At 38.0% G+C, this 24,125-nt stretch overlaps 1 protein-coding gene across 6 annotated transcripts in view; it reads right to left on the bottom strand.

Annotated features, from left to right (window-relative positions):
• Nucleotides 1-1,154: 1,154 nt before the first annotated feature.
• TRABD (TraB domain containing) overlaps nucleotides 1,155-24,125 on the bottom strand; it is a 34,592-nt gene continuing 11,621 nt past the window's right edge. For 2 of the 6 annotated variants that reach the window (XM_082280078.1, XM_082280077.1), the window contains exons 2-11: nucleotides 24,009-24,071; nucleotides 21,791-21,869; nucleotides 18,972-19,138; nucleotides 17,962-18,102; nucleotides 14,062-14,151; nucleotides 12,878-12,988; nucleotides 11,338-11,477; nucleotides 8,969-9,141; nucleotides 7,220-7,331; nucleotides 1,155-4,617 (exon numbers count right to left, since the gene is read on the bottom strand). In XM_082280078.1, coding sequence (XP_082136204.1) covers nucleotides 4,443-4,617; nucleotides 7,220-7,331; nucleotides 8,969-9,141; nucleotides 11,338-11,477; nucleotides 12,878-12,988; nucleotides 14,062-14,151; nucleotides 17,962-18,102; nucleotides 18,972-19,138; nucleotides 21,791-21,869; nucleotides 24,009-24,032 — 1,212 coding nt within the window. In that variant the 5' untranslated portion in view covers nucleotides 24,033-24,071 and the 3' untranslated portion in view covers nucleotides 1,155-4,442. Of the gene's footprint in view, nucleotides 4,618-7,219; nucleotides 7,332-8,933; nucleotides 9,142-11,337; nucleotides 11,478-12,877; nucleotides 12,989-14,061; nucleotides 14,152-17,961; nucleotides 18,103-18,971; nucleotides 19,139-19,274; nucleotides 19,389-21,790; nucleotides 21,870-24,008; nucleotides 24,072-24,125 lie in introns of those variants that run through there. The other 4 variants (XM_082280080.1, XR_014226341.1, XM_082280079.1 and 1 more) reach the window with 4 other exon arrangements.

Consider the following 24,125-nt stretch of genomic DNA (forward strand, 5'->3'; position numbering starts at 1 on the left):
AGTCTGTCCATCAGTCAGCCACAAGAGTGACCCTTCTTCTGCCAATACTTAAAAGCTCCCACATCTTACAAAAATGTCAGTCTTAAAACACTCAAGTCTAAAATTAAAGTTTATTTCAGTTTTAGAAACAGGGAAATACATACATGAGTATCTTAGGGTTACACAAGTGATAATGTGCTGTTTCTTTTCCATGTGTAGTTCCCACTGCCTACCACTTTGAGGTAATTTGATTATTTCTCAGTTTTTAAGATGTTTTACAATACACATGGAAACACACCTTCCAGTGGAAACCCAGACATTTTAATCCACCTTAAAAAGTCCATTTTTAAATTTTGTTCAGTATTTGGTATAGAAAAGCCACCGCAAATGTGACATGAGCCAGCAGTGTGCAGTGTAATGCTGGTGAACGATACACTCCCAAAGCAGGCAGCTGCTGGATGCCACCTGAGGCTGCCTGACCGAGCACTGCTCCAGGGCCGAGCTGCTGTGCAGCATCCTCTGCCACTCCCAGGGACACTACTGGACTACAATGTTCAAAGCTTCTTCTTCCACCTAAATGGTTTACCCAGCAATTCTTGTCAGCCACAGCGTCAAGTCCAACTGGAGGGAACTTTGCCTGATGAAGGAAAAATGGGCTGCACTTTGCTTTACATACAGTCAAAAAAGATGGACCACTGATTGACAAAGGGTGCAAACAGATGGTACATTATCTGTATGGAATACAGCTTATCATATATAGTTACTTTAAGTATGAATACAGCATCTTTGTATTAATACTTTTTAATAAAGTAATGGTCATATTGATTTACCTGTGTCAATTTGAAAGATTAAGCTCTTTGTCACTCATTCAACATCTTTTGCACTTAAAGGGTCTTTATTTGCCACACGGAGGATAGCACTTTAAGCACAAACAACTGTGCCTGATATTAAGTCAATGCTGGAGTGCTTTGCTGGACTGGGACTAAGGCTGTCAAGCTCCTTGCAAGACTCAGCACTGGAGAGATTAAAAGAAAAGCAACAACGACAAAATCAACTCACCATGCCTAACTCTGGACTCTGAATTTAAGTACTCACGTTGAGCAGACAGTCTCCCTGTGTGTTCAGCAGGACAGGGAAACTCATCCTTTTCCTCTTTACACATGGTAGGCAGAGAAACTAGTTTCCCTGCTTCAGCATTACACTCAGATGCCCCTAAGCAGGAGGTATTTAGTTCAACTAATGTCCTCCAGGAAAATGTGTTAGATGGTGGAATTATCCTGTACTAGATCTAGCTAACCAGTGTTTGCTCTCAATAAAAATACTGGTTAATTAGGAAAATAAATGCCTTCAACAGAAATGGTGGTTAAAATATTTTATTTTTTATATAATAGAACATACTGCTGTTTACTTTAAATCATTTTAGAGTAAAGGCACACATTGTTAAAAATACTTCAAATTCACATCACATGTACAAATGCATAAAACAGATGTACATGTCACCAAAAAAATACAATATGGCTTCATAAGGTTGAGGTGGGGCTGGGACAATTCAACATATACTTAAATTTTACAGGATGATGTTAACACTGAAAGGACTAGCTAGAACAGAAAAGAATGGACCTAAAACACTGATTATGTTATATAAACAGTACAACATTGAATATACAACATCAAGAATTTGCGTATGGATTCATAAAATTGTAGTTCTGCAAATTCATCACTTTCCAGTGCCACTGAGTAAACAGTGTGTGCATATGATCTGCCAATTTGCAACAGTGGGAAGATAAATTGCAAATTCTCCATCCACAAACAGGTTCCCTGAAGAATCTGCTGATATGCTTTTTTAAAAAGAAAAAAAAAAGATTGAAGCAATAGACTTAAGGTACTGAGTGGAGAGAAAAACTGAATAATGAATGGGCACCTTAGATGGTAATCACTTTTGGCTAAAAAGCATAAAACATTAAGTCTGCAAGAATGCTCCATGACAATCATTTAGCATTAGTCCCACCCAAGATTAAGGCTCCTATCTAAAATTAACCTTAGATTTGTTTTCCTTTGTGTAAAATTACCTGAGCACAGATATCAAAGATCTACAGAGCTTTTAAAATATCTGCAGATACTTTAAAAATCTGTAGATAACTTAAAGCAAAATATCCATATATTTAATTCTACCAGCTAAATATTCTCAAGAAAACAACCAACAGAACAACATTTTGGTATGTCAGTAAAGCCAGGAGAAGAGTGAGCTTAAGCTTTTTCTTTCATCTTTTAAAAACATACATAAAATGTAATAGAATTATTCAAATAGGACTGCTTAATTGTAAACAATACCTTAAACGTTTTTAAAAAACAGGAATCAAAATTCAGACAGTCACTCTACTCTTCTATACATTGTTTACAAATGCTGCTTTTCCTCTTGCTAGAGATGGCTGGTGGTTTCTTCAGCACTGATAAATAGAAAATAAAAGGACCTGCCCCACTGTCTTCTATATTATCATTTACACTTTGTGTCCTAGAAGCATGAATTGCTGTCATTCTCATTTGCTAAGGTTTATTCCCTGGACACCTGTAAGGCCCAGAACCAGAAAAGCACCTAGCATTATCTTAAGAGCTATGCAGAACGGGGTTAGATTCAGTAATTTTAAAGACAAACATGCACTTTAATAATTTGCTGCACTGGAACTGATAAAATTTTCAAAGTGCAAGGCAGAAAAGCATCAGGTTGCATGGACAGACCAGCTCCCAGCAAAGTCAATGCCATCACAGAAAAGAGCATCAGACCCTTAATTTTAAAAGCTTGAAAAAGACAACACTGTACAGAAGATACATGTACATATTTTCAGCAAACAAAAGGCTGTACGGGACCATTTCCAACACAAGGCTTTGGAAATGCACCCTATTAAAAGTGGTTTCTGGATTTTATTGAACCAACTGAAAAAACACAGACACAAAACACAACATCACCTTTGTCTCCTCCTGCCTCACACAGTGGTTGCTATCTTTCACTCCCAAAAGAATACAGATAAAAACCTCAATTTCAGCAATGACCAACTGTATGAGCCTGAGGAGCAAATGGGACTCTTCCATTCAAATACATCAGGTTAACTTTCATATGACAATGTTATCTGTCTTGTTGAACTCAGACTAGCTGATTGCCAAGGGCATTTTACAATCACTGACAATCCTTATAAAGGGAAGGTACCAAAAATTCCAATGAAATATGAACCTAGGACTAAAAAAAAAAGAACAAAAAAAAAGGAAGAAATAGATTGATGATGGATGACTGTTCTGGATAATTAAAAAAGAAAATAACAGCAGTCTGTAGTACCCATAATTCTACATATAAATAGTAGGTAATCCAAATAAAATGCTACAGTTGGTTGAAAAACTAAATTGAACACTGCTTTCCTATTAAATAGATTAAAATATTCATCCACTGAGACATTACATTGATAAATAAAATATTTTCATGTAGGAAAAACAAGGGGCAGATTAATTCCAGGCTTTTTATGCCAAATATGAAAGGTCCGAGAAACAAAAGTAAATTGTACAGTAGTTCTAGTCTCTTAAATTTACAATACTGAAACCAGCAGGATTTGGCTAAATAATACAGTTTAAATAAGCTAATCTAAATGAACAGAGTGTCCTGTAAACATCTGACACAAACCACATTGCATTCTGATGGGGTGGCTATACCTTCTCTATGCAGGAGAAAGACAATTCAACTGGTGGTGGTAACAAGGGACGCAATCTAAAGGCAACATTCCTGTTCTTCAGTAAGGCTTGTAAAAAATTTGAGCCGTGTACGTATGACAGCCTGTACAGTTCTGAAATTTCTGGAAAGCTCTTAAGTTTAAAAAAAAGCCTAAACGTTTTAGGTATAAAACACACATTGAGAAGATGTCCTTTTAAATTACGTGTAAAAGTGTCTGGCACCAGAAACAACCACTTGGTATTATTATACCTTAGGAAAAAAGCAAAGAATCACTCAAGTGTCCCTGAACTTCAGAGGAGATGCAGCTGATTAGATTATTTTGTGTTGTTCTTTCCTCTGGAAAGGAGCCATGAACACACACTCTTTAAGCTCCCTGTACTACATCATCAGTAATATATATATTATATATCATGCATATATATAGTGTATATATATAGTATGCATATATGATATACACACACATATATATACATATATATACATATATATATATATATTTGCATACACATTTCTTTTACCTCAATCTGGAATGACCTGGTTTCATGCAACACACCTACCAAGAATCAAAACTATTAATTAGATCATAGCTGGTGTAACTTTAGTATCAAATCTTTTATTATATAGTAATTGAGTGTTGCTCAGCATCAGTCAACTCTGACTAGAATCCTCATTCTTCAGTCCAGTTTACATGTTGCCTCCATCACCCTTTCTTCAGCCACCTTCTTCACACAGAACCTCCACTCAATGTTCACTGCTGAGGCACCTCTGTCAGCCTCTGAAGATAGCTCTGTGTTGCTGGCATTGAGAGAACAAACTGAACTGTCCTGTGACCTATTCGGTAGCAGCCATATCCCAGCAGTCCAAAAACTGTTGCTTTTAAAACAAATTTGAAAATCTTACTTGAAGTTGATGGAGGAGGCACACTGAAACAGAAGACAGAATGCGATATTAATATTTGCATAGCTGGAAACAGCAGGCATTTTCCAATTAAAAAAAAAGGATCTTTTCTCCCCTTCCTCTCTATAGTGAGGGAAATTTTCAGGTAACAGATGCATCATGAATGAACAATGTATTCTTTCATGTTCAAGGGCTACATATGAATTAAATAACAATTAACAAATACTAACAAAGCCTTTTCTACTTACAGCTTTTCTTCTTAATGGCTAGGAACCTTGACTTGTCCATCACCCTACCAAAATAATTAAGTCAATATACAGAGTTCTTGAAGAATACTAAAAGTGAATATTGAGATTTTCATAGAAGTGCTTGGAAGTCTCTGCACCGGCCACCTGGAACCAGGCGGACAGAGGACAACAGGGACACTAGGTCTACCCCCAAACTGTCAAGCAGTCTTACTGTTAGCGTATGAAGCAAACAGTTAATACTACCTTCCCGATAAAGCTGACTTTGAGAGCACAGCCACATGCACATGCAGCCCTGCACCCTCACTAACAGGCTCTGCAGCAGCTCAGCTGGCCCTGCACCCACAGCAACTCAGAATCCTCTCACAGGCAACTCAGAAGTTTCCATATGTTGTTTCAAAGAACCCTCAACGTATCATTTATTCATTTCCAGAAAAAGTTTCTAATGTATTCAGAACTAATCAGTTACAATAGTGCAAAAACACTGGGTGCTCTCAAACCAGGTTAGATGTTCTGAGATTAGGATACAACTAGACTGAGTTTAGATCCATGCACTCAAACTAAGGAAAAGTTACCACTGGTAAGATTTTGCACATTACAGCATGATACAGGAGAGTTTTAAAAAAGCATATGTATTGAACCAAGAATGCTGTAAAGGCACCTCTTTACATGTTCTTATATGCCTCTCTAACTACTCTTTCTCAATTCTAATCCCTCACCACAAATTTTAAAAATCAATTAATAATAGCTGGTCAGAACATGGTGCTAATAAAGCCAAGGCCATGGGTTCTATCCCTGTATGGGCCATTTGCTTAGGAGCTGGACTCGATGATCCTTGCATATCCCTTCCAACTCAAAATATTCTGTGATAGACAAAAGGTCTGCTTGGAGCCAAGTCCAATGCATGAACTTAAAAATTAGAAAAAAATTAGAAATATACATATGTTTTTATCCAGACAATTTTCAAGTTTACATTGCAAGTTCTAAAATTTAACTAAATACCTGTGAAAGTCTTTAAAACTTTCCAGTTTATAGAGGTGATAACACTAAACACACAAAAGAAAGCCCTAACTCTGCTTCGCAACTGCAGTGCAACAGCATGAGGGTCAAAAAAGTTTAAAGAAAAATAAGTCGCAAATATAGCACTCTTATAAAGGTCATTTGCTTCATATTGTTTCAGAAAATCAAGTTAATGCAGTATTAATGTCTTGTGAAAGATACTAGTAACACTTCTGCTCAGTTATGGCACTGGCATGGTAAAGATAATCAAGTCAGAGCCTAAACTTTGGTGAGAAAGACCTGTGAGGACTTGAAGACATGCAACTGGTCTTTGGGCTGTTCAGTTCTGTGCTGTTAATGATGCAGCCAACATCCACCACACAACTACATGGCTTTGGACAACTTCATTGTACAGGTTATTTGCAAGGGTGCAGAGGAATATGGACATCTAGTTTTTGACTCCAAGTGAAGCTTAGCCTTGAAAGAGAATTATAAATGGTTAGGCAGAGCTTCTGTACTTTGCATGCTTGAATCCAGACATCAAAAGTCTTTCTAAATCGTATTTCAGATGTCTAAATATACCACTTATATGGATGTCAGTCTTTTCTGGTTTTCATAGCTTCTGAAGAGATGGGTGAGGTGGTTACATAAACACAGTAAATGAATGTGGTAAGTGTCAATATTTGAAAGACTCTATAATCCTAAAGCACCACAGACCAATACTACCCAGTTGTATTATAATCTCTCCTGTATTTCTGAAGTCCTGACCTTTGTGACTTTATGGGATACACGTAGTCTGAAAACTTTAGTTCTTCAACTCTGTCTTTTACAAAGCACATACATGTATTTTAATAGGTACTTTGAAGCAAGAGTTCACCAGATACGTGGCTTAAACCAGCTCATAATTAGTTAGGTATACACATTAAAACAAGTCATTACTTATATATAGGATACAAGTAACTGTGTCACTAAGCTTGCCAGAGTCAGCAGTGTCCTGACAAAACAAAAGCTTTAAATCCAATGGTTTATATTTACCTAGGTTAGACTAAAAGCCTTGTTCTGTTTTCACCATCTTCTACAGCCCTCATTTGAATTTTCATTTTAGAAGACTTAACTGAGGACCAATTAATTTTTTTTCTAGACAAGGGCATATTCTCATCTCTACTTCCCTCCATATTCAACTCTTGACTTTTTTCCTTTGATTTTTTCTTTGCTGTAAGCATAATCTGCAAGCATTGCACAGCAAGTCAGTGAGCTGACATGGCAGGAAAGACAGTGGATGCCTCTTTAAGCTGTGACAACCAACCAAAAAAGCTCCAAAGAAACTGCTGGTTTTTAGCAAGAGAAGCTGTTACATCAACATGCAGGAAAGGACAACTGTTACCTCATTATTTCTTGGATCTTTAAGTCAGAATTCCAGTTCTTTTCAATTCCAGGTACATGACCCATTCCAACAACACCAACTACAACAGCTGGGATGTATTTTCTAGGTTCATCTGAGAGAGATGTAGAGAAAGGAACATATCTGTAAAAGAACTAATTTCAAGCTATAAATAAATAGGCAATGTGTGAGATTACAAAATTGATCTTTCCAAGACGCAGGGGCTTTTGCTACCAGATATTGAAACCCTGTTGCTACGTAACATACTCATCTCACCTACTGCCTCTTTCATTGAAAGTCTGAAAAAGCACAGTTTCTGGATTTTCAGCAGTCATTTATTTCATACACAGAGCTGGCCAGTGTTCATACTCCAGCCTCAGGGTGACAGGCTCAGCAGATGCAAACTAAATTAATTTCTTTCCTTCTCTGTGTTGGTCACGTTTCTGTGCTGCTTATGAGGAACACTCCTGGTCTTTGCTGTCTCCTGAACACAGAACTTTCTCCACCACTTTGGACAGTGGCACCTGGCACACGAAGTGTGACAAGATTTGGGCTCACAATCGGAGAACAATGCTTGAGACCACACCTGTCCCTGTAAAGTTCAGTTAGACACCTTGCCTCGGCAAGAGCAAACCCAGGGCAGTGACATGCAGCAATTAGACAGCTACCATCAGACCAATGCAACACATGCCAGCTCTCACCCTCACCTCCCATCTACCATCCAAATTTCACAACACCCAAAATGTGGTTCCTGGAAGTTTTCCCCAATGAAAAATACAACACCACGTCACAATAAAAATAATTCACAAAAAACTTTTAAAGTAATAATAATCAGGCTGCTTTCCTATGGGGAAAATTCTGCATAATACATAAATATAAAATACAAGTTCCACTGTCTTGCTTTAAATATCCACCCTTGATTTTTCCAGAAAAAAAGTAAAAATGTGAAAAGCAGCCCAACCCAAAAATGGAACAAAACTCTACTGAAAACAGTAGAACTACTATATATATACCAAATAGGTTTTTTTATAAATTTTCCTTTTCTCAGTCTGTTCTAGGGTTGCTCTAAATCAGAACTGCAACTAGAAAGAAGTTCTGCACTAAAGTGATGACAAACACTATCTTCTTAAGATATTAAGAGGTAACATACCTCAGTATGCTTATCTATAGGAAGGGCATGCAGATCACATATGCGAGCAGAATACTTCTAAAGATTAGAGAAATACAATTTTTCTGTATGCCCATACCTTGCTGAAACAGTGGAGTCACAAATGATTATTACTGCCATATCATCAAAGTTCCTAGCAGCCCAATTTATAATAAAAAAAAATCCTATGAAGAGTACCGAAATTAGAGAATCAAAGAACGAGTCCCATTTCTTATCAAGAAATGAGTCCCTTAGCAGCCACTGACAACAATTAGTTTGGTGAAATAATGGGGCAAGTGAGATAGATGACTGTCCCATGCTGTGCTGTCATACATACCGGATCCCTGCCTTTTGAAATATTGTCTGGCTAACTAGTACTTTCCAGTTTTAAATAGCACAATGAGAAAGGGAACATAACTAAAGAGTCTACTGCTCTAGGTGGTTTCAGCAGGAGAGTAACACCCCTTTTAAATTTTTGAAGCATTGTATCTTATGTGATATGCAGCATGCGTAAACAGAACATCCCAGGTTTCCTGAGAACTGAACTTTGGACCAGTATACAACAAACACCTTGCTGGTCATAATCTCTGCTTTAAAACAATTACTTTCTGAAGCTCGAGGTAGTTCTATCTGCTTTGCTGCTTGTTTCAGCATGTAGGTCAAGTAAATATCTCGTTCGGAGACAATTGTTCGATGAAGATCAGGGAATTCTCCAATCATTTCTGCCATCATCTGTTCCAGTAAATCCTTCTGTTTGCATTTCTCCACATCATCTTTACTGAAAGAAAGGTAAGTTTTCTCAGTATCTGTTTGTCTGTGACAAACCAATGAATAAAAACAATTGGGTGTTACACACATTATCCACCTAAACACAGTCTACAGTTCTCCTCCCCCAGTTTTCCTCTCCAGAAGGAAAATAATCTCCGCAAACCTGTAAAACTTGATACCTAACAATGCCTCTACAGTGAAGGAAAGGGAAAAAAAAGAGGTCACTTGCCTTTAGCCAGTTCAACTGGATTTTCTCCCTTCCCACTTTAAAAGCTGACAACTCAACCCAGCAAAACCCCCAGGGCTTCAGGGGCAACAGTTACCATGGTACCCCACTTTCCGTGTGTATTAATAGGCTTAGAAGAGCCTATAGAGAGCTCTTCCGAGGAAGGAGATCTGATCACTAAACACACAGAGACTACTTAAGGAACAAAAAAGGCACGCTGTAAGGCACTGTCTGAGGGCATGGAAAGAGATCTGCAGGTTCCTAGTGTCAATCACTGCTCTTCAGCTGGGAAGTCAAAGTTATAAACCAATTCGCAGAACAGAAGAATAGAAAATGGGCACGAAATGAAAAGTAAGAACTGCAGGAGTAAATGTAATGAGCTTTTATTCTTTTCATAGGTACTACAAACCCTTCTGTTAGCACCTCTAGCTGTGGGTCATAGCCTGCAGCAACGGAATTATCTGGTTGGCATCACTGTCTACTAAAGAATTATGTCAAACAGGCTTCCTTTAGTTTCCAAGATGAAAAGGACACTACAAACGTCAGCAGGGCAACTGAAAGGAGAAATGCTAGCTTTCAATAGACCCAGAAACATCAACAGACTGACAATTTTGATGTTTAAGTATTACTCCATTTTCCATGGAATCTCATGTTGATGGCTGGATGCACAATACTCTCTCTCTACCCAATAACTTTCTGAAATAAATGCCTTTTGTTTTCAACCTCTATCCACGTTATGTTTAAAAAGCAATTGTACAACAGTAACTGAAATGTTACTGCCAAGCTTCATCAGGAAGGTAGCATGCATTTACTATAATAACATTAATATTGCAGTTGAAAACATTAATATTGCAGTTCTTAGGATGGATAAAAAATGGGAAAAAATGCACAGAAAGATGCCCCCCAAAAGCCTGAAAATTGTCTCATGCTGGTATCAGACAAAGTAGTAAGAAAACTTACTTGGTGCATGAACTATAGTTAATGGCTTAAAAGATGGTCAAGCTCATTTTACAGATTAATGTAATGTCAAGTATTTACAGTAAATTACAATTAAGTAAATGTTAAAACTGCAAAACATGAAGTTTGATCAACACAACTACAGTGTTTTAGCCCTGGCCTTATTTTAAAAGCCTGTAAAAATGCCAGATGTCACTGCATGAGCTGCAGAGTTCCAGCCACAGGCTATGAGAGAAGCACTGAAATTCAGGGGCCAGGCCAAGTACACTTCTACCACCACTGCAAGTCTGGTAGGTGGAGACTGAATTTAGGAGAGCAATTGTGCACACGTTCTCAGCCAGTTCAAGTTATCACACATCTACTTGCGGAAAGAGCACGCAAATTTGGCACAGGGATGTCTCTGAAAGGCAGGGGAAACCAAGAATGGCTGTCCAAGAAATAGTAACATAAGGCAAGACTTCATAACAATGCACCTTTATAAAGGCAATAATCATTTGAAGTCTGTGGACAACATGTGGACTCTTGAAGTTTCCTCTTGTTCCGAAAATCTGCTCAGACAGCAGATTTAGTTCTCAAGCTGCCCTGATCCTGATGTGAATTAGCACAGAAAGCCTAAGACCTGTGGAACTCGTAAGGACATACAAATTATTGTACTGATGGCCCTTACTCTCTTTTATTTACAGTATCCACACACAGTGGTGGGAAAGATTTTATTCTCAGCATAAAAAAAATAATAATTTAAAGAAATTTTTTCTAAGTATACTAGGAATTCTCCAGCACCTAATCTTACGCTTCATCTGGAAGTAACGCACTGCAAGACAATTTTAAAGGAAGAGCTGACACAAGATCAGAAAGACAGCTTTCACTTCAAAAATACATATTATTGCAGGGTAGTTTGTATATTCATCTTTCTCACTAACTTCAGATTTCATTGCATCAGGCTGGGTACCCTCATACTAAAGTCAAACTCAAGAACTAAATAATACACCCCAAACATAAAACATATGGGGTGCTTATTCATACCTGATGGGGTCAGATAAGAAGCAAAGGCCCCAAGCAAGCTTGACTTTTTGCCAGAAGGAAAGTGCAGCAATTGCTCTCTTAAATGTAACAGGGATGGGTCGGTCACCGAGGTGGAATTTACAGAAAGGTACTTTACTGGCCTGAAACAGAAGATACAAATAATCAGTCAACATTTCATACTGCAGCACAGCACATTCTTATTAATGAACGTTAAGGATTTACTGTGTTATACAGGGTATCTTAAAAAAGAGCAAGTAGTATCATACTTCAACACAAAATATTTTGGCTTTGCGGTAAATAAAATTTACAAAATACTACTACATTACTTCATAAAGGAATAGATCAAATACACAATGCAGTAGGTATTACAGTAAAAAACATGAAATTGTAATGCCACACCCTTGAGGTTACTTCTACTGAAGCAGAAAGCTTCTGATTATTACTTCATAAGGTGACAATGGGGCTCAATATCTATCTGAGTCTGAATAAAGTTTGAGGTGAAACAACTGTCATCCATTTTGCTTTCACCTAGGATTTGTCAGGATCATTAATCTTTCAGCTGGCAATGGTAAAATATATTAAAGAAAGAGCTCATGAGACAATAACTGATGCCAGATACCACATGATAATGTGAGGTGAGACTTGGCTGTAGCTCATGCTGACAAATTTTAGCACATAATGGAATTTCTAGAAAATTCTTTCCTATGCATAGTTGTTTAAAAATTTCCAGCAATCACTTTAGAATAGGACGGAGCTAATTTTTTTCCTTTCCCACTTAAAATGGAAAATGCTTAAAACGTTTCGTTCTGGTCTGGAATGCTCAAGAAAATACACTTTGAACAAGTTTTCTTTTTATTAAGGATGAAGACACCAAATTATTCCAGATTCTTTATCAGCAATGTTCTCTCAGATTTCCTTACTAGTACATAATTTACATAAAAATAGCAAGATACATTCTGCAAGATGGATACATACACAGAAAACAGTGTCCCAGTATTCCAAGACAAAATGAGTAGTGTGATACACAGCTACTATTTAGTTCCAGGTATCACTGCTGGCAGTAGTAGAAAAGGTGATGTTAAAAGACCATATAGGACTAACAGACCAGTCAGATATTTCACTTCCCCAGTTTTTCTAGATGAATGGAATGTGTAAGATCTCACTAATCCTTTAGAGCTGGTTATCACAGCCTGAAATCCTGACACCACCAACAGTGGGACCAAGATCAATATTCAGAAGTCAAAAACAATTGTTTAAATGAAACTAAATTATTAATGAAAACAAATATCTTCAGAAATATCATCAAGAAAAACCCTTATCATTTGAAGCCTTCTTGGAATTGCTTTCATACCACTCATGTCTACAGATCTTTTCACCTTAAGGTACATGTTGAAGTCAAAAATTATTTTTACTACTTCACTGGCTTCAGCAGAGGTATGGCCAGAGTGCTCTTTTCTAGGCAATAACAAAATGATTTTATTGAGTTCAATTCTGGAAGCAAAAGGCCAGTAATTTCAGAAAAGCCATGTCAAGTTCGCACCTCTTTGAAAGCCTCCCTGAATTCTCCTCCTGGGGCCATTCCCAGCTGTTCTGTGATGTGAGCAGATACCTTCAGAAGCAGCATTTGCATCAATCCAGACATGACTCCATTCTGGCAGAAGAGGGAGAAGAACATGTAAAAAAAAAAAAAAAAAAAAAAATCTACAGGCTGAATAATACACTGTTCACAGAATTGAAAAAAACATGAAAAAAACATTATTTTAATGAAGAAACAGCACTGAAGCTACATTTTTGAGCCAATTCACTGATCAATACAGCTCATATTTCAGTTTTTATCAGTTTACCTCACTGTGCGGCCAAAGTATTCTACCTTTCAACAAAAACGTATAGCAGGTTAAGAAAATAAAGAAGGATAGCCAGACTTATTTCAGCCTATATTTACTCTGTCTGCTTGAAGAAAGTGTCTGGATAACTTAATGGTAAAACAGCTCATACCATTTAATTTTTCTTTATCTGGATACAAAAAAATAAAGGGACCACAGGAGTATATACCATTGAATGCACAGCGAACACCACATCATAGAAACACTGAAGTGAACAGCCAGTGGTCTAATCCCAGACATGTCTACAATCCTGAAAAACACTTAGGCTGAGGACTGGTTAGATGAAGAAACAGAGAATCTAGCATGGTACAAGAAATTGCAGTGTATGATTTCAGAACGCAAGATCTTAGAAGAGACCTCACAGCCCTCAGTATGACTCAGTCCCACAAGAAGATGGAAGGCTTTCTATTGCTTTCTTGAACTGAGACTTAAAATCAAAACCCTTCTCTTGAAAAGGAAAGAATTCTCCTATGTATACTTAAGCAAAATTTTCCTTTCCTGACCCTTTACAAAAAGAATGAAAAAACATCTCAAATCTGTCCTTTCTGTCCAGCTCTGGCTGTCCTCAGCAAGTTACTTCTATGATTAAGACTCAATGAATCAACATTACCTTGCCAAAGCATAACCTGCACCTTGGTTATACATCTCTTCCAATCTGGCATCAGTCCATAATTCTGCCAAAAGGGGCACCGTCTCTTTCCTCAGCAAAGGCTAATTTCCTGCTTTATCACCAGCTTCATGCAACTCAGGATGAGGCTACACAGGATAGCCTGACTTAATATAACTGCTGGAAGTTACCAGAGAAAGGTCCTGGTCTCCATTCTTTGCTCAAATGACCCACCTTGTGCCAGATCCAATGCAGGAGTAACCTTTCCAAAGGCTGTGGATGGTGTGTGCAGTTAAATGGATCCAAGATCACTGAGGACCAGAACTGGCAACAGAGGAGTTATTTCCAAAGCCAATTGATTACCTGGTTTATCATACTACAAACTAGCAAGCATGCAAGAAAGTCAAGTGCTGGACTTCTGGGGAGAAGGAAGAAACAGGAGAAAAAGTGTTTTCAGCATCCCTGAGATCTGGTAAAGTGCCTGGGGAACAAAGGTTTCCAGAAGTTCAGAAAAGATACTCACAAAATCCCCCTCAAAAAACTAGGATAATGCAGCCTGAGGTTATTTTCTGGCTGATCTCTCCTTCAGGATTGATGCACCTGAAGTTGTATTTTATACAACAGGAATATTTGTCCTGTTGGCTAATAGAGGGATACATCTTTGAAGGGTTTCCAAGTTGTCTGTGCTCTTAACCTGCACAAACTTAGTGCCTGCCATATTTGTTTAGCATCAAGGAGATAAAAGGTGACAAGCAGCTGAATATGTAGCAACAACGGGCCAGCCAGATACTGTCAGGGAATAAAAGGAAAAATGTACAAAAAATGATGGGAGCAAAACAGTAAAGGAGGTTATTATCTATACCAGATTAGTCAGTGTTGTATAAAGGAAAGCTGACCACAAAAGAACATTAAATCCAGAGTGGATGGCAATAATTTCATATTGTTAGATGCAACAGCCATAAATAAACATAGCAAAAACTGTCGTGGTTCGACACAAATATATAGAAATTTAACTGCACAGGCAGAGGGATGCAAAGCTATCAGCATACAGGAAAGAGAAAGCAAACCACCAGTTTTATAAGCTCAATGTTCAATAGCAGTCAGAAAGCAAGACGAGTAAGAGAGATTACTAGGAAAGGAACAACAGGGAAACATGAGAGCACTGCTCTACAGTCTTCAGCAGACTCCTGCCTTGAAAACAAGATACTTCAACTAGAAAATGCTCAAAGAAATACCAAATACACAAGAAGAGATTAAACATATTAAATACTTGTGAGGCTTGGGAAACGATGACTGAGGGAAGATACACTATTGGACACATGACTAGCATAGAGACGATGAAAAGGGCAGGAAGAGAGAGCAATACCCAGGCAAAGAACACTTATACTATGCATGGGAACACAGCCTATGGAGGGGGCCTTGGAGCTACTCTTTGACAGCATAACAGGTCACCGATCCAGCACCAAGCGCAGAAACAAACCACATGCACTTTCATTTGCAATTCTTTTAAAAACCCTAATTCCCGCGAAGGAAGGCAGCACAGCCTTGACACCTGGAGCCTGGTATTGGTTTTCCTGCTGCTGCAAGAACACTGGAAGTTAGACTTCAAAACACAAGTGAAGGTAGCAAGTGAACAGCAGCCTGCTCCTGTCCATATGGATGTAGCTACCATCTACCAATTCACATGATATCAATTTTATTTAAGAAGACTATCCCTGTGGGTTACCTAAACATGGAGGGCTGTACTACACAGTGCAAAATGTGAGCTTTTTTCACTAGCCAGAAACAACATTACAATATATTGCTCCACAGGTAACTTCAGACAAAAGGAGGCTAAGCTATGACTCTGCTGTCACTAGCTCACTTCTGCCCCCAGAGCAAGGTTTCTCAACTGCCCCTGTGTGCCAAGACTAGCAATCTTACAGCCAGTGGGGGATGATGCAGCAAAAAGACCAAGCCCTGCTCAAACTATCACAGGGCCATGGTATGGACACAGAAGGGACAGCAGAAGCAAGATGCTGGGGAAAAGAGAGAACCTGTTGTACCAATTTGGTTTAAGCCAACTGTTACTGCTTGTGGATAACTCCAGGTTATCCACATTTGAGCCAGATAACAGTCTGCACTGTGTTGCCTTGCTTAATAGAAAGCAAACAGCTACTTCACTGCAGACAACTGTAAGGGTTTTGAAATTCAAGGAGGAGCTAAAGAAGTCTGGTTTTAACCTACAGCAGTTGCGTGATAAGCTGTGGATGCCAGTGACCCATTGCAAATATCTATGTTTCATGTTAACATTCTGCTCAGTTTCCAGCTTCAATTAAGAGCAATGAAATCCAATTTTACAGCTTAATATTTATGTAAGTGACTATAAAGAGACATCATTTGGGCTTTTCTTCCTCATTTCCAAACTCAAGGATGAAAGCTGAAAGCAGCTTTGACTTTTAGTGTAGCTTCTGGGGCTGGAGGCACATTTCAATGAGAGGAGGCAACTAAGGCATAACTGAGCAACTTACCAACTGGTCTGATTTTATTACAGAAAAACAAAGATACTATAACTTGGCATGAGACAGTTGGACTGTTCTTCCTGGTTTTCCCTATATAATCCATGCTGTTAGCAATTCAAAGGGGAAAGATTGGGGTTTTTTTTGGTTGAGACCATAGATAGAGAAATATGTTCCTTAAAAGGCCCAATGTTCAAATTTTATTATTTGCATTATTCCTGGTGGTAAAGGAGACTAATACTGAGCTGTAACAATAGCAATGATCCTTGTAGTACTCTCTGGCTTTAGAGTAAACAGAGTCTGTGTTTTCTACTGTCTGCACACAAGATCACTTCAAGCCTGGTAGGAAGCAGTAACTGCAAAGCTGCCAACACGAATTTACATTACAGAGAAAAAAAGTCTGCTGTTTTGTTTTCATTGTCCTTTTCCTCTTAACACAGCAAAAACTGTTGCATTTAGCTTTGATATAAAACAAGAAGTTTCTGTGCCTGTTCACAAGGTCAGAAGACCTCCAGCTATGTTGTTCCAGTTGTTGTGAACAAGCATTTTGGCTACATGCATCAGAATAATCCACCTTACCTAAAATAAACAAATAGATGCAGCAATTCATGCAATATGCAAGTGTTTTGCAATGTCTTTTCCTTTGATAGGGCATAAATAAAGAAAACAGGAAAGGCATTACTGCCTAACTCTGCGAGTCAGAAAGGCTGCTCTGAGACATCGTGTACAAGCACACACACTGGATAGCCCTGAGCCACTACAAGTGCTTCTGCATGGATGCAGATTATATTCCTGTCAGGGGTACAGTCCTGGAAATTCCCCCATTACATCAATAAAGCAATTCCAATGTACAATTACCACACGACCAAAATAACAATCTATGAATTTCTTCATCCAACTGGACACTGAAACTCTTTTTACTATTGACTATACACTGCCATTCTAATCAAGTGTCCTTTCACTTTTAAGTCAACTTCGTGTTATTTCACTGTGCCTAGCTTAAAATTAGTTAAATACAAGCTAACTATGTGGAACTGAAAAAAACACAGGACAACATTTTTTTTTTGCACATACATCCCGGACATGTCCGCATCAAACTGCCAGAGTAGTCATAATTTGAATAGAATCCCACACTTTTCAGCCCAGATTTTTCAGAATCCCCCTTCAGGGCCTACTATCAGTTAGAAACTACTCAAAAGACAAGTGGATAGGAATTAGAGAGCAACACACTAGGATGAAGAAGGAATGCAGCAAAACAGAAAATACCAAAATTAAGTGCTCCTTAAATAGCTGTGATACAGATGCAGATTGCCGAATAATAATTACATTTAAATATATTAGCAGAGCATTACAATTGCAAAGTTAGACTTGTGTCCTGCAAATGGAGCAGCTGTTAAATGTAGGAGGATTCCTGTCAAGGTCAATAAATTGCCCAAATGATCCCAATGTGAAAAGAAAATCCTCAATGGTCCATCTGAAAACAAAAAAAAATACCCAAACCTATTTTTGCCACTGTAGTAGTACTCTCACCTAGGTCAACAGTATAAGGTTCCCAGCTGGCGGGAACACTGGTTTTGATTCAATGTGACAAACTGCTCTTAACAAAAACCTTAAATTCTTGCTGTAGGAATCATACCTGCTTTATAGCTTGCTGAAGTTTTTCCAGATTTATTTCTTTGGCTTCTTTTAGTAATGTCTTTTCATCCATCTTTAACATAGAAACTCTGTACTGGCATAGTTCCACCACAACTACATCAGGCTGCACTTCTTGTATTGTCTGAAAAAGATGAATTTATTTATACTGTTTTAGAAAGGAATCAATGCAGCCAATATCAGTATTTTAAAGAGAAAAGGGACTTTAAAAGCACACTCCAACAATCATTTTCAATTAAAAACCAGTAGAATAGTAAATAAGACTTCTCCAAATAACTATGCATTGAGAAAAATATTAAGGAAGGTGACAGCAATTGAAATTAAGTTAAGATTTAGCCTTAGTTACTGGATGCTTTAGGACAGGATAATTGTGAACACAGTGTGCTGGGGAGGGGAGCAGGAAAGAAACACTTCATGTTAAACTTTTCACATTCACAAAATTAATTTGACTGTACTCTGTGGTAATTTGCTATCTGAATTAGAATACACTTTGTGCCAGAATTGTCAACCCTGGTTCTTAGAAGATTCCTCCCCCTCTAGCTCCTGGATAATAAGGCCACTCTAAATTGCAGAGTTTGCAGGAGGTACAGCATGAAATAGTTTCTACTTGCACTAGGGCTTCAGACCTATTTGCAGCTTGAGAATGGAATCAGAGTTTTGGGCAGCATGGTTTACAGCTAAATATTATACAGGCAACGTAAGCTTCACGAGTGAGATTTCTACTTTCAACACTAGCACTGTATCTGCCTTTTTTATTGAAGGGCAAATAAAAATATTTGAGCTGGGAGAGCAATGTATTGCATCAAAAATTATTACTGTAAAATGTCTGCCTCTCATCCCATAGTGCTGTTAGCCCTCCAACAGCCAACTAGATAAAACAGAGCCTGAAGGTTACAGCACAGAACCAAGTCAGAGAGCAGGACTTCATTCTGCTAAGCAGTTAGTTGACAACAGTATAAAGATGCTGCTGAAGGGCTCACACTGAGTATTTACCTTTACTACATCCTTTTTGCTGCTGTCACTGAAGTGGGCTGTTCCAACCACATATACTTTAGACCCATCCTCAGTGTCAAGCTCAGTGACAGTGCTTGGTAAAGCAGGCCTTTTCTGCCTCTTCTTCAACTTCATCTCCAGAAGAATTTTAAATGCATCTGCATCAGCTATAAATGTAAAGAAAAACAGAAAAGAAAAGCACACATGATATAAAGTGCAGGTACGTAAAACAGAAAATAAAAATGTCGCCACTAAACATCAGAGCAGAGCTAAAAGGCCATTGATTTACCACTGTAATCTTACATTCAATTCTGAAGCTACATCATTGAGAGTGCCATCACTGGAGAGGCTGCCTCCAAGCATGGGTCTCAGTCCAGGTTTCCTACCCTGTGGACACTGGGACAGGTTGTCCACGCAGTTCAGTAAGGGAAAGAGAGAAGCTGTGTGGCAGGTGAGGTGGACAGAGAAGCAAAGAATACTTAGAAAAGGTATACACTAAATTAGAGAAAAAATAAAAAGAAAAAAAAAGAGCATTTTTAAAATTCTAAACCCAAAGTGTTCAATTTTGGGATTCTTATCTATATAAATGATAGCAACACATGGACACTGGTGTGAATATGATGGCAAAGTCACCTGCACATATTGGCACATATAGGATACCTACAGTACCAACCTTAGCCTTTTCCGTGATTAACACACCAGGGATCAGTACACAGAGGAAAATTAAACCTCAAGAGGTATTTAAGTCAGGAATCCAATCATTCTTCCCTAGATTCAACAACTATTTAAGATCAAAATGGTACAGTGTGAGTTTAGCCCCTCTATGTCAAGCTTGCCATATGGAAAACAGGAGGATCTATCAGTTCCATCACAGTTACTTGTTAAATGCCAGATAGCCTCGCTGACTGAGGTAGGGAAGCTTTAACTCTATAGCAATGGGAAATAAAAGTCGCTTTGAATGAGTCATCTTTAAGCTGTAATGCATCTTAGAAAAAAAAGTATCAAGCAGGAAAGCAGAGTTTTGTTTCCAACCAACTCTCTTTCTCTGGCAAGCTGCTGCACAAGTTAGCAGAGGTCTCAAGTGGTCTCCAGAAGCCTGGAATAGGATCATAAGCCCAGGGAAAAAAAAAAAAGATTAGTGAACAGTTTGTAGGCAGGATGTCAAAGATGCAGATAAATTACAGCCTCCTACCACACATTCATTTTATGAATCAGATTTAATTGTGTGGCTCTGGCCCCAGTTCTGTCCCACAAATACTAATCTCGTAAGACTTCATGTAAAAAAAAACAAACACAACCCCAAACCAAAACCAACCAACCAAAAACCCCACCAAATTAAAAGAAAACCAACCAAACAAAAGAAAAACCCAAACCAGAAAAATAAAAGCAGCCCTTCAACATCCTTCTTAGCATTTCAGCAACCTACTACTTCATGGTCAATACCCAAGAACATGGTGTGCTGCAATCAGTACTGTCTGAACTAAGACAATGTTGCTGCCAAAACAGATGGTGATGCTAAGGAGGAGGTAAGGAAAACATGACTGAAAAAGGAAGAAGAGGAAAGGCTGTTGCATTTGTAGCACTTGCAGTCACATAATTATAAAAGCAGTCATAGCAGATCAACAAAAACCCACCTAAGCAAATATCCTGCCTCCCACTATGGTCAAAAGTGGATATATAAGGGAGAATATAATACATGGGGAAGCGTGTGTAATATCTGTCTCAAGTACTTTCCTAGCCTAAAGCCATTTATTGTTCAGATTCCCCCAGTTGAAAGTGATTTCTATGTATTTGGTAATCCTTAAAGGGTGTAACTGCTATTTATTTTATAACCCTTCACCTTGCACATATACTCGGTACTGGACTGAATAATGTTTCACGTGAAGAAAAAGTGCTATAGTGGTAGAGTACCAGATGTTATAATTTAAGGACACAATTAAGGAAAACATTCTCAGGAGTAGCTATGTTTTTCATTGAACCAACTTCTCTATCGGGAGAAAAAAGCAACATAAAAAATTAATCTGCTTCTTTAGGTCTGCATATGCCTCCCATAACTTTAGTCAAGGCTCTCTTTGATCCCATGAAAGTTGAGATCCCTAGGAATTATTCAGCAATGTTGCTGTTACACACTAATTTGCCCTAAGGTGGTTTAGAGCCTACTACTCACCAGAAAGAACAATTTGAATGTTTGTATTGTTACAAATTAGCGCTGTATACATTAATATCACAACAGTGTATCAATATACATAAAGCAAATCTTAAGAAGCCTTTGTTTTCTCCTCTCGAGAAAGAGATGCCTGTCATTATCTGATCCTTACCAGTAACAGCTAAGAAAAGATACTCTCTTCCTGGGATTCACAAGACAGTTTTGGTTGGAATACTTCTATTGCCACATCCTGCAGGCTTGCCAAAACATTATCATGCTAGTGTGGGCAAAGCATTCCACTTGGGACAACTGATCAACATCATATCACTAGATGCCAGACTGTCAAAACAAACATACTTACGCGTCACTGGCTTAGAAAGCAATAACTGAGCTCAAAACAATAGCTGAGTAGATCTATTAAATTTAAAAATATTTACTTTTGAAAGTATGGGATCAGCAAACTGAGAATCAATATGTCATTGCTCTTTCTGAATTTGATTTATACAACTGGGCCTTGAAACAAATCAAGAACAGATTAAGTCAGCTATGACTTCATTAGCATCTCCCTTTTGTGCTAACCACCCTGTCCTTTTTAGCTAAGGAAAAGGCAAGGACATTTAGCTTAATACCCTTCCAGTGTGATACACCCTCCCCAGTCAAACCAGAAACATACAGATATTCTGCGATACACTTGACGTTTCCTTTGGGCCATCTTCTGGTGCATCAGAGGAGGACATTGGATCTGCAGCAGCCTGTATGAAAAAAATTCAAAAGGAGGCTGGGAATTATAATGAAATGTTTTAATACATCTTTCCCTTTGTGAGTTTACTCAATTTGAACCTACATATAATATTCAAACAAGTAAATAATTTAAGCAGTGTCACAGTTCAAAACATCCGTGGTTTTACAACTATTTATTCCTAGCTGCCTGAGTATGAGGAAGAACATACCAAAGACTAACTACTTCATGCCTATTTTAAAAGATATTTATACCTGACAGGGAGTTTTTAAATAACTGGGATTCCACATAAAAAAAACAAGTTTATCTCTAACACTACTATAGCACCTTCTGTATTGACAACTAAAATGTGCACTGATTATTTTAATACCATTTAACTCAACTACCAGTCAGCATTAGTCTGTCAGGAGTCTGACAAAGTTAATCAGTACTCACAAGACTAAACATCCATTCTAGAAAAGTCAGGCCAAGTATTTGTTGGGATAAGGCAATTACACAATATGCACATCAAATCTTAGAAAGTTCATGTGGATGATGACTTTATACATATCAGAAGTCAAAGCCAAAAAGACACAAGACATCTCCAGAGTTCTGCTCTCTAAAGGAACAGAGGGCAATTGAAAAGATTCCCAAAGACTGACTTTTAAATATTATCACTAGAAGTATATGATGCAGGTCTTTGGCTAGCAAAAACCTTTCTTATTTTTGATTAACAGGCAAGTTTTAAAACACGTGCATAGAATTCAAATAATTCCAGTCATTCAGCCAATGTCATCCAAGCCAGAGAGGCAGAGTCAGTGCAGAAAAGACTCAGGAATAAGAGAAAGCTAAATTATAAACTACCTTTAGGCAACAACATTAATTCAAAATTTAATCAGGATGATTATTGGAGGAGTTTGGAATTTCTGAACAAAACGAAGTCAAAATCTTAGACAGGATGAGAATCCATCACCATTTAAGTACTTTCCAAAGGAAAGGCAATATTAATGAGTCAGCAAGCAGGCAGCCAACCTCTCCTGACAGATGCCAGCTTTTTAGCTAAAATGACTGGTTTATTTACTTTGTACTTAACCCGGTAAGGTTTAAAGCAAGACTGTACAAAGCACATCCAATTGTTAAGAGCTTTCAACAAAAGTAATTATTTTCCTCTTGCATTCCTTTATGCCAAACAGGAATTTGGAGAAAATAAATCCTGAGCGTCTTACCGTGGGCCCCACTGAAGGCAAGGAAAAATTTATGATACATTTCATGGAGTAAACTCAAAAAGTACAACAGCTTTACAGTACAAAGTTTAAAATACTCACAGCCACACATCATCCTTTCACTACAAAGTAAAAGTCTGTTCACTGACAACTGCAAACTGCAATTACACTGCAAATTGCAATTACATTCACAAATCTAATTTAACACCAGCTCAGCTTTTGATCAGAACATATGGCTTGACTCTACTGCTTGCATACGTTAAGTCTAGTCACAAAAATATTTTGGAAAAATTTATCCATCTGTAACATATGGAATTAATCCTGTCACTTATGCTGGCTTTGTCATCACAACATCACAGCACTGCAATGAGCACAGCACTAAGCCACCACATTAGCAGCTTGTTATTCTTTTTTTTATTAACAGGACAAAAGAAAAGACATTCTTATACTTCATAAGATAAAAATTTCCTGAGCTTCACCTGTTATACCAGAAAAAGCTTTTGAGATACACAGATATGAAAGGAGAAGAAAAGGAACACAAAGGATAGAAAAAGCATCTCAGTTGAATTTGGCAAGGAACTTAAGCCATGTACAATGTGATTATTTGTACATAACCAATTTCTGTAATTCTCACAAAATCTTTTTCCCCTAAAAGTTTGATGTCATAGGTTAGGCTATTTTATGCAATTCCTCACTTGCATGTAGAATAATACAAAAGACCCTTTTTAACTTTTGCAGCTGGAGGGACAGGGAACCTGAAAAGAACCTAAATGTGTGGAAAAAAATAGCACTCAGCTCTCTGTCCCCGTTTTAAAAGGGGTCTCATGCTGGCATTCTCAACCCTAAGACTTTGCAGAATTTCCCCACGAATGAGTGGAAGAACCTGGCTGATTCAGTCTTGACCTTCCCTGCATTTGTACTGAGATACAAAGTTCATCTCCAAGCCTTACCTCAGGCTGTTGCTCCTCTTGCATTCCTGTAGCGTAGGCTTATTTTCACCAACCACACAAGAACTGAAAGAAGTAAAAAGAAATGGGAGAGAATTAAAAATTAATGGCATAACCCAG

The sequence above is a fragment of the Coloeus monedula genome (assembly GCF_965178545.1).
Source record: "Coloeus monedula genome assembly, chromosome: 4".
Classification (NCBI taxonomy): Eukaryota; Metazoa; Chordata; class Aves; order Passeriformes; family Corvidae; genus Coloeus; species Coloeus monedula.